General features: G+C 47.3%; 2 protein-coding genes across 6 annotated transcripts in view; one reads left to right on the plus strand and one right to left on the minus strand.

The window, feature by feature from the left end:
- The window catches only part of PIK3IP1 (phosphoinositide-3-kinase interacting protein 1), a 13,830-nt gene extending 9,084 nt beyond the window's left edge, over window positions 1–4,746 (plus strand). For 2 of the 3 annotated variants that reach the window (XM_017868998.1, XM_017868999.1), the window contains one exon: window positions 3,057–4,746. In XM_017868998.1, coding sequence (XP_017724487.1) covers window positions 3,057–3,261 — 205 coding nt within the window. In that variant the 3' untranslated portion in view covers window positions 3,262–4,746. The remainder of the gene's footprint in view (window positions 1–3,056) is intronic. The other variant, XR_001884857.1, reaches the window with a different exon arrangement.
- Window positions 4,747–6,304: 1,558 nt separating this feature from the next.
- Window positions 6,305–9,869, minus strand: part of LIMK2 (LIM domain kinase 2) — a 71,136-nt gene continuing 67,571 nt past the window's right edge. For 2 of the 3 annotated variants that reach the window (XM_017869000.1, XM_017869001.1), the window contains one exon: window positions 6,305–8,092. In XM_017869000.1, coding sequence (XP_017724489.1) covers window positions 7,948–8,092 — 145 coding nt within the window. In that variant the 3' untranslated portion in view covers window positions 6,305–7,947. The remainder of the gene's footprint in view (window positions 8,093–9,869) is intronic. The other variant, XR_001884861.1, reaches the window with a different exon arrangement.

Consider the following 9,869-nt stretch of genomic DNA (forward strand, 5'->3'; position numbering starts at 1 on the left):
AAAAAAAAAAAAAAAAAAAAGACATCCAGCAGGTGCATAGGTAGCTCTTTTCATCCTGGATGATGGGAAGGCCATTAGGCCATTTCCTGGCACCTTAGTACATACTCAGGAAATGTGAATTCCTGGCTTTCCCTCTTACTCCAGCCCCTTAGATTTTGAAATTCAAACCTCGGCAAAAGATACTTGTATATTCCATTTTTTTTGGTAAATTGCCTTTTGGTCTTCCACAGGCTTAGGGACTCCCTTAATAAAATTAAACCCAGACCTTCCAGATTTCTCCCTACATGAGCAGCCTTGAAGAAACTGGCTTTTATTATGGAGGTGTTTCCTTCTATGTGGTAGCAGCTGTACTGATGAACAGCGCTCAAGGCTAGTGAATCTCAGGATGTGAGTCAGGGAGGCTTTGATACAGACCACCCAGCCACGAACACTGTCCCTTCATTTTCCCTCTGGGTGCTCTGGGAGTTTTTCTGCTGTGGCAATTGGTGGTGTCCAGTACAGAAGCTAATGAGAAGGATAGGGCAGGAGCCTCAGATTTGCATGTTCAGAAACCATCACTCAGGGTGATTCAGGAGGATGAGCTCACAGATTTGCCTCCTCTGACCTTACAGGGAGAAATAGGGAATCAGCATATCTCATGTGAAGAATTTTACAGAATGTCAGGGGCCCTGGAGATTATCAAGTCCACCTCCTTTTTTCACAGATGATGAAATTAAGGCCCAGGGAAGAAGGGATTACTGGGGTCACATAAACAATACTTGACTTGGCTGGTCAGTAAGAGAATTTCCTCGGAAAATCAAATTAAGATAATGTTGCTTGATGGGTCAAGTCATAATTCAGGGCAAATCATAATAACCTCTTAGGATTTTTTCTTTTTTTTCTTTTTGAGACAGGGTCTCACTCTGATGCTCAGGCTGGAGTGCAGTGGCGCCATCACAGCTCACTGCGTCCTCGATTTCCCAGGCTCAGGTGATTCTCCTACCTCAGCCTCCCGACTAGCTGGGACTACAGGTGTGCGCCACCACAACTGGTTAATTTTTTATTTTTTGTAGAGCTGGAGTTTTGCCATTTTGCTCAGGTTGGTCTAGAACTCCTGGGCTCAAGCGATCCTCCCTCCTCAGCCTCCCAAAGTGCTGGGATTGCAGGTGTGAGCCACCATGCCTAGCCCCTTTATGAATTTTTATAGCAGTTTCACTATTTTCAAAGTGCTTTCACCTTCATTATCATATTTTGAGGCATATATTGTCTCCATTTCACACATGAAGAAACCAGAGAGGTGGTTTTGCCAAGTATCACACAGCTAAGGCTGAGCTGGTACTAGAATACAAAGAGAACTGGATGGTTTAAAAACAGGTCTGAGATACCTTCCTCCTCTATCCCTGTGCAACCTTTCCTCCTCTATCCTCTTCCCTCCCCCACTCCTTTTCCCCATATTCTTCCCCAGTCTCTAGAACTCATTCTATTGAACATCCTGATGGATGTGTAATCCATTTGATCTTAGCTATGCCCCTGAGATCTGAAGCAGGCCCCTGTGTTGTTTCAGTCATCCATCAACTGCTCCTGGGAAGAAGCTCCTTCCTCCAACAGCTGGACCCATGTCTAGTTGCTGGCTTTGGAGGATGCTAACTTGGGTCCTGAGTGCTAGTTCTGGTGTGCAGTGTGCCAGGCACTCATCAAACCCTCTAGTCAGCACTAGGGGTGCCTGGTCCAGTGGGAAGGGCCCTACCTGTGCAGACAGAAGACTGGGTTTGAGTCCCTGCTCCACCATTTTTTGTGGGGTGAATTTGGTCAGGTCAGAACTTCTCTGAACATCAGCCAGACATGGATTTGAGCCCACCACATCCTTGGAGAGCATTCTTCTCTAGGCCATTTCTTTCTCTATAAAATGAATAAACCCTAATTCTTAGGGTTGAGCTGAGAATGATGTGGGATTAGGTATATTAAGTCCCTAGCATGGAATGAGCACTCCATGAGTAAAATGGAGTTATACCGTGGTTTGACCGGGTCAGTGAGCACCATGAGAATTCAAAGGTATGTGAAAACTCTGAGAGGTCTGATGACATTGTTTCATTGTTTCCCATTGACCCAAGCAGCCCTCAGTCCTTTTTACCCCCTGCATGGGTTAGGGATAGTCCATTTCCAGCCTGGGCTCACACCTTCTGAGACTTAAGGATAAGAAGGCTGTCTCACAGCAGGATGATCAGGTCAGTTTTCTGGACTTTATAAGTTAGGTCCAAAGTTCAGATAGTTCTCTGGGTCCCTGGGAGCCCTGGGCTGAAAGAACAAAACTGTGTCTTGCTTTAAGAGTCTCTGTCTGGCCAGGTGCAATGACTTGACGCCTGTAATCCCAATACTTTGGGAGGCGGGAGGATGGCTTGACCCCAGTAGTTTGAGACCAGCCTGTGCAACATGTTAAGACCCTGTCTCAATTAAAAAAAAAAAAAAAAAAAGGCCGGGCGCGGTGGCTCAAGCCTGTAATCCCAGCACTTTGGGAGGCCGAGACGGGCGGATCACGAGGTCAGGAGATCGAGACCATCCTGGCTAACACGGTGAAACCCCGTCTCTACTAAAAAAATACACACACAAAAAAACTAGCCGGGCGAGGTGGCGGGTGCCTATAGTCCCAGCTACTCGGGAGGCTGAGACAGGAGAATGGCGTGAACCCGGGAGGCAGAGCTTGCAGTGAGCTGAGATCCGGCCACTGCACTCCAGCCTGGGCGACAGAGCAAGACTCAAGTCTCAAAAAAAAAAAAAAAGTCTCTGTCCTCTATTTTCACTGAGCCCTGGTGAAGCTGTAGGAAGTCCATATTGCTGTCACCCTGTTTTACAGATGGAGAACCTAAGACCAGAGGTGCAGGAGCTTCTTACTGAGTTTAACACAGTCTTGCAGAATGGATATCCTAGTATCCTGGACCCGAGTTTGAGTCCTGGCTCAGCCACTGATTTATTGTGACGATGGCAAGCTGCTACTCCTGCTGAACATCAGGGATGCCATCTAATGAGCAAAACTATGCAGGAGGCATAGCCTGAATTTTTTTTTTTTTTTTTCCTGCCAGGGGGAAGGATTTGAAAGAACAGCATGATCAGAAAATGTGTGAGAGGGAGATGCAGCGAATCACTCTGCCCTTGTCTGCCTTCACCAACCCTACCTGTGAGATTGTGGATGAGAAGACTGTCGTGGTCCACACCAGCCAGACTCCAGTTGACCCTCAGGAGGGCAGCACCCCCCTTATGGGCCAGGCCGGGACTCCTGGGGCCTGAGTCCCCTCAGTGGGCAGGAGCCCATGCAGACACTGGTGCAGGACAGCCCACCCTCCTACAGCTGGGAGGATCTACCACTTTGTGTTCTGGTTAAAACCCTACCATTCCCCCCCTTTTTTGGTGAATCCTAATAAGTGACAGAAGCAGATGGCACTGTGGGCTGAGGGTAAGGCTGGGCAGGGTCCTAACAGTGCTCCTTCTCCATCCCTTGGAGCAGATTTTGTCTGTGGATGGAGACAGTGGCAGCTCCCACAGTGATGCTGCTGCTAAGGGCTTCCAAACATGGCCTGCACCCCTGGAGCTGAACCAGGGATAGATGGGGAGCTCCCCCAGGCTCCTCTGTGCTTTACTAAGATGGCCTCAGTCTCCATCATGGGCTTGAGTGGCGTACACTGTTATTCATGGTTAAGGTAAAGCAGGTCAAGGGATGGGATCGAAAAAATATGTTTAGTTTTTAAAATATTTGGGATGAACTCCCTACTGACCTCTGAGAACCAGAAGTGAGTCTGTACAGAAGTCAGAAATTTTGGGTTGAGAATGAGATCTAGGTTGTGGCTGCTGGTATGCTCCAGCTTGCTGGCAATGATGTGCCTTGACAACTATGGGCCAGGCCTGGGCCCAGGGACTCTTCCTGTTTCACAAGGAAGGAAGGGAAGAATTGCACTGAGCATTCCACTTAGGAAGAGGATAGAGAAGGATCTGCTCCACCTTTGGCCACAGGAGCAGAGGCAGACCTGGGATGCCTATTCCTCTTCAGGGATGGATAGTGACCTGTCTTCATTTTGCACAGGTAAGAGAGTAGTTAGCTAACCTATGGGAATTATACTATGGGGCCTTATGAGCTGCTTCTAAGAGGTTAACCTGGAAACTAAGCTCAGAGGCAAGATAATAAAGCACTTTAGGGCTTGCTCCTGAGGTGGGCCTTATTTAGCAGGTGGTCCTGTGGGCCTCCAGGCCAGCACCTTACTGTAGGGCAATGGGGCTAGGGTCACAGCCCCTAACTTATAAAACAATCAAAGAATCATTAGAAAGCGTTCATTAAACCTTTTGGACACAGGGCCTCAGAGAGGAAAAAGTGACTTGCCCAAGGTCATAAGCAAGCTACTGGCATGGCGAGAGCCCAGCTTCCTGAGTGAGTGCAACATTTCTCCACTGCACTGTGGTAGCAGCTCAGCAGGGCCTCTAAGCCCTGATGTCACACTCGGAGGCCTGGCAGCCCCTAGCCATAGAGCTTCCTTTCCAGAGCCCTTCCACTGCCCAATGTGGAGATGGGGGTTAGTGGGGCTTTCTATGGAGCCATCTGCTTTGGGGACCTAGACCTCAGGGGGTCTCTTGGTGTTAGTGATGCTGGAGAAGAGAATATTACTGGTTTCTACTTTTCTATAAAGGCATTTCTCTATATACATGTTTTATATACCTCATTCTGACACCTGCATTTAGTGTGGGAAATTGCTCTGCATTTGACTTAATAAAAAAAAAAAAAAAAAAAACTCCACATTGCCAAATTTTTGAGGGGTAATAGGAACATTCCCTATAAGTTGAGAAGTTTTGTGTTACCTTGTCAACACCTGTATGGCAAGCTCTGGGCCTTTTCTTCATTCATCCTGGCCCTGTTACTAGAAGGTGACAACTGCAGCCTGTGTCCAGATTTTTTTTTTTTTTTGAGATGGAGTTTGGCCCTTGTTGCCCAGGCTGGAATGCAATGGCGCGATCTCGGCTCACTGCAACCTCCGCCTTCTGGGTTCAAGCGACTCTCCTGCCTCAGCCTCTGGAGTAGCTGGGATTACAGGTATGTGCCACCATACCGGGCTAATTTTTGTGTTTTTAGTAGAGATGGGATTTCACCATGTTGGTCAGGCTGTTCTCATTTGATCTCAGGTGATCCACCAGCTGAGGCCTCCCAAAGTGCTGAGATTACAGGCTTGAGCCACCGTGCCCAGCTTCTGTGTCCAGATTATTATCATCAGGAATCTTTCAGGTTAAAGCTGCAGGAAAGACAGGTGTGCAGGCGTCCCAGTAAGGTGATTGCTCATTGCAAATCCTCTCCCCTTCAGCATTGTTTCCAAGGTGGAGGTAGCTAAAATGAATATCTAGACAGCCCTTGTCAAAGTCTGGAACACAGCAGGGGTTGAGGGGTGGGTGACGGGGGTGGTGCTGCAGCAGCCAAAGGGGAAATAACCGCAGAGGAGGAAGGGTCACTGGGCTGCCTGCAGCAGCCCTGGGCTGAGGAAGTTTCCTGCAAGGTGACTACTATGGCTCCAGAAGGAAAGATACCAACAGGTGTGTCTCCTGGACTTTTAGCAAGGGATTTCAGCCACAGGTTCTCAGCCTCAGGAATACCCAGATGACCTCTGTCCATGCCCAGCCATTGCTCTGTGGTTCTGCCAGCAATGCGTAATCCAGATCATTAGTTTTCTTTTGGGAACCAGATTCTGTCCTTAAGTTGGATTCTTCAAGCTTTGAGAGTGCCTGGGAGAAATCACCTTTGGGTTTACAGATTTATATTGTGCCCAAGGCCCCACTAACCAGATAGCATTGTCCTTCCCAGTGGTCACTCCCCCACAACATCCCCCATATGCGGAAGCAACAAGAAACAGGTCTTCTCTCAAGCACTTGTAGGGAAACACAAGGGGTGGGGTGACTTGCATTCATTTCTTCCCATGACAAAGGTGGCACCTAGCACTGAGGAAAGCAAGCCAGGATACCCAGGCTATAGAAGTATTCATATAAAGAGGATGAAAGGGTAGGGCTCCTAAGGAATGACTCAGCTGGCATGTGAGACCCAAGCCAGGAGAAGGTCATAGTCACACTTGCTGCAAGGAAGGGGCTGCCTCAGGTGGGATGTACATATTCTCTAGAGCAGATGAACCCTATGAATCTCACAGATAAAACCCTACTTGAGGGTTTTAGACTTGGGTGCATGAAAACTCTCTATGGGGAGTTTGTGTGGGCTAGGCCAGAAGGTGGCTAGCAGACCCTCTACATGTATGTCCCGGAGCCAGTCATGTTTTCACTTTCCATATTGCCAGGTATGTTAACTGCTTTAACTGCTTAATTTATTTAGTTTGATCAATGGCCCCGTTCAGGCCCACCACTCCTACACTTGCTGGGGACAGCTGGGAAACAACCAGCCACCAATGCTGAACTGTGCTGCTGCTGGGAGTCCAGGGCTCAGCCCTACAGCAAGCTTGCAAACTTCACACAGAAGTACAGTCTATATATCAAGTAAACTCTGACCAGAGATGACATCTGGTCCCACAACTCATCAGGTCTATGTACAATATTTCACATACCACCCAATAGATATAACAAGAAGATAATATTAATAGCAACCACTCCTTTATCAATTCCCCCTGCTCCAATACAACCACCACACATTGCATTAATAATAAAAACCAAACCCTTTCCCAATTTATTAAATATGGTGCAAGCTCATAGACACTTAGAAGAGGCAAATCTAGTTGTGATGAAGAGTTCCTAGAGCTCTGGGAGCCAAGATGGAGGTTTTCTAGTACCTGCAGATGTGGCTCAGGAGGATGCTGCCCAGGAGCTAATGAGCTGGGAGAGCAAACATGGGAGGTAGAAGTCAGATGGCCCAGCTCAGGGAGCTGTCTCTCTCAGCATCTCAGCTTTGGGACTCTGCCACCACCTCTTCCCAGCCCAAGCTGCTGCCTAAACCAGGCATGCTGAAGGATGAGCAATGGTTGCCATGAGGCCAAGACCAAGAGATTGCTGAGACTCCCACTCCCCTCCCTCAGATTCTAGGCCTGTGACAAGCCACTGTCCTCCAGAACCCATCTAGCTTTAGGCAAAATGTCTTAGGCATCTGACTAAGGAGCCCACCAGAGTATGAGTAACAGAAGCCAAGATCTGAGCTTTCTAGAGGGCAGGGCCTCTTTCTAGTCCCCTAGCCTCTTCCTGTGCTTGTGACTGTTGCAGACAGAAAGGATGTTGCCCGTTAAGTTCTCAGCCAGTTTCCAGTAGTAAGTTGAAAACATGAGGTGGAGGCTTCCCCTCACATTGATGTGGGCCCTGGGCTGGTTAGAGCCAGTGAGCAGGTAAACAGAAGCCAGCCCTTTCTCTAACCCCTGGCCTTTTCCACCACATATTAAGGGACTCTTCAAAACCTACTCCCTCAACCTTGCTCCAGGAAGGGCAGGATCTGGAGTGGAAAGGGGGAGCATCACTGTCTTTTTCACACCCTTTGAGTGCCTTCTGGCCACCAGTCTTTCTTTTGTCCATACACTTGGAAGTCCTCCTGCACCCAGCTGGACTAGTGACTTCAGAGTTCACAGGCAGGTTCACCCTGGGATCCTGCCCAGCAGGTCCAGGTCACGCTGATTAGTGTAAGCGACAGCCTCCCACAATCCACTGCCAGGGAGTTCCTGGGTGGATCTGAGTAACAGATTCCTCCTGGCCCAAAGGCCAGGCTTTTTTTTCCTTCTTCACAGCTTTCAGGCAAGTATTGGATTTACAGACAGTAACTAGGCCCCAGAACCTGTGGAGATACATTTCCCGGGTGCTGCGCTCACTTGCCTCCTGGGGAGGTAGTAGGAATGGCTTGTTCTGCTTCTAAACAGGCCACCAATCCACAGGAAGCCCAGACGGCCCTGCTCACAGCAGGGATGGGGCGCAGAGGGGCAATGCTGGCTGTAGAACACCCCCCTGCAGGGGGCTGGGCCAGGGCTAGGGAGGTGAGTCCCGGGTCAGGCCGTATTGCATGCTCACAGTGTGGTCCAACTCCTCCAGCTCTGCAGGCAGCGGGATGCCCAGCTCCCCCAGGTATAGGGAGAGGGCCTCAAAGGAGTCCTCCAGTTTCGAGAATGCTGGTCTAGAAGGAGAAGAGGTAAATTAGAGGCAGGTGGAATATGAGCAGGGCCATGGGGTGGGTGGAAGGAATCTAGGCTCAGCTACTTCCTGGTTGTATGACCTCAGGTAAACTCCTTCATCTAGTAGTGCCTCTGTGAGAAATGGACATAATGTTACTGCTACCTCATATATCTGCTATAAAGTTTAGATAACACTATGAGAAGGCTGGCCTAGCTGGAGTTAGTACTTAAAAACAATAGGAGAAAAGGTCCCTCCCATGTCTTAGAGAAAATGCAGTTATCAAAGGTGGAACTGGAAACATCAGGCTCCTAGTGCCATGGAAATGGCTTGCCTGCCCCGGAAGCCTAAGACAGCTCAGGCTTACTCTTCCTCCTCCATGTTTATGCTTAAATGTCATGTCACCTCAGTGAGGCCTGCTCTGACTACCATATTTAAAATTGCAACTTGTACCCTAAACAATCCTCTTTACTTGGCTTGACTCTTTTTCCATAGCATTCCACATTCTAATATTCAATATAGTTTATTGTATTTACTGTATGATACAGTAGATACCATGCTACAATCTATGTTCTATGAGGATAGGCACCTTTATTTTGTTCACTGCTGTAACCCAAGCACTTAGAACAGTCCCTAGCACACAGTAGGCATTCAATACTATATATATATATATTTTAAATAAATTAAAGATATTTAGAATGACTGACAAGAGGTATTAGAAAACAAATACTGGGTAGCTGCACAGTTTCTCCTCAAGCTCTTACACTGGTGTTACTGAAGGATTGCGGTCCTTGGCCTATAAAGGAACAAGGTATAGATTCTCCCACCAGAAAATTTCAACTCTAATGTGGACAGTTGAAAATCATTTTTAAATAAAGATTATGTGCCAACTGGTTATCCTAGGAGGGTGGAGCTGGGGGTGAGGAGAATGTTGAGAGGTATATTGGTTAAGGGAGATTATAGAAGATATATTTCCTACGCTATAAACTTCGGTAATGTTTGAACTTGTTTTTAAAAGAAACACGATTTTTGATGGCAGGAAAAAAACCCCACAAAAGATTCTATTTTTTTTTTTTTTTGAGACAGAGTTTCACTCTTGTTGCCCAGGCTGGAGTGCTATGGCATGATATTGGCTCACTGCAACCTCCACCCCTGGGTTCGAGCAATTCTCCTGCCTCAGCCTCCTCAGCAGGCTGGGATTACAGGCGCCTGCCACCATGCCCGGCTGATTTTTGTATTTCTAGTAGAGATGGGGTTTCACCATGTTGGCCGGCTGGTCTCAAACTCCAGACCTCAGCCTCGGCCTCCCAAAGTGCTGAGATTACAGGCATGATTACATGCTCCCAGCCAGATTCTAGTTTTTTAACCACAAACTTGAAAAAACCTAGGGTAACTTTGGTAATAATGAAATTATCACCTGAGAAGAATAAAGGTAATTTTGAAAATACCTCTTTAAAGGAGAAATTAGCAAAATCCATAAAACTGCTCACTATAGTTAATACCTATTGTAAAGAGAAACTGGAAAAACCTGAACATCTACATTGCAGTATGTTCAGACAGTCTCTCACTAGAATTTCATGTTGTCGACAAAAATGATAAACAGGAAGACTGCATAGTAACAAGGGAAATGCAGGGCAAAATACAGAACTACTTACTATAGAAAAAAATATATGTGTAGATACGGACAGGGGAATATTGAAAGATGAATACACTTACTGTATTCAGTGGGTTTGGGTGAATTTCCTTCTTTTAAACTTTCCTTTTCTTTTCTTTTTTTTTTT

This window comes from Rhinopithecus bieti, unplaced genomic scaffold, assembly GCF_001698545.2.
Source record: "Rhinopithecus bieti isolate Rb0 unplaced genomic scaffold, ASM169854v2 scaffold_4666, whole genome shotgun sequence".
NCBI classification, from domain to species: Eukaryota; Metazoa; Chordata; class Mammalia; order Primates; family Cercopithecidae; genus Rhinopithecus; species Rhinopithecus bieti.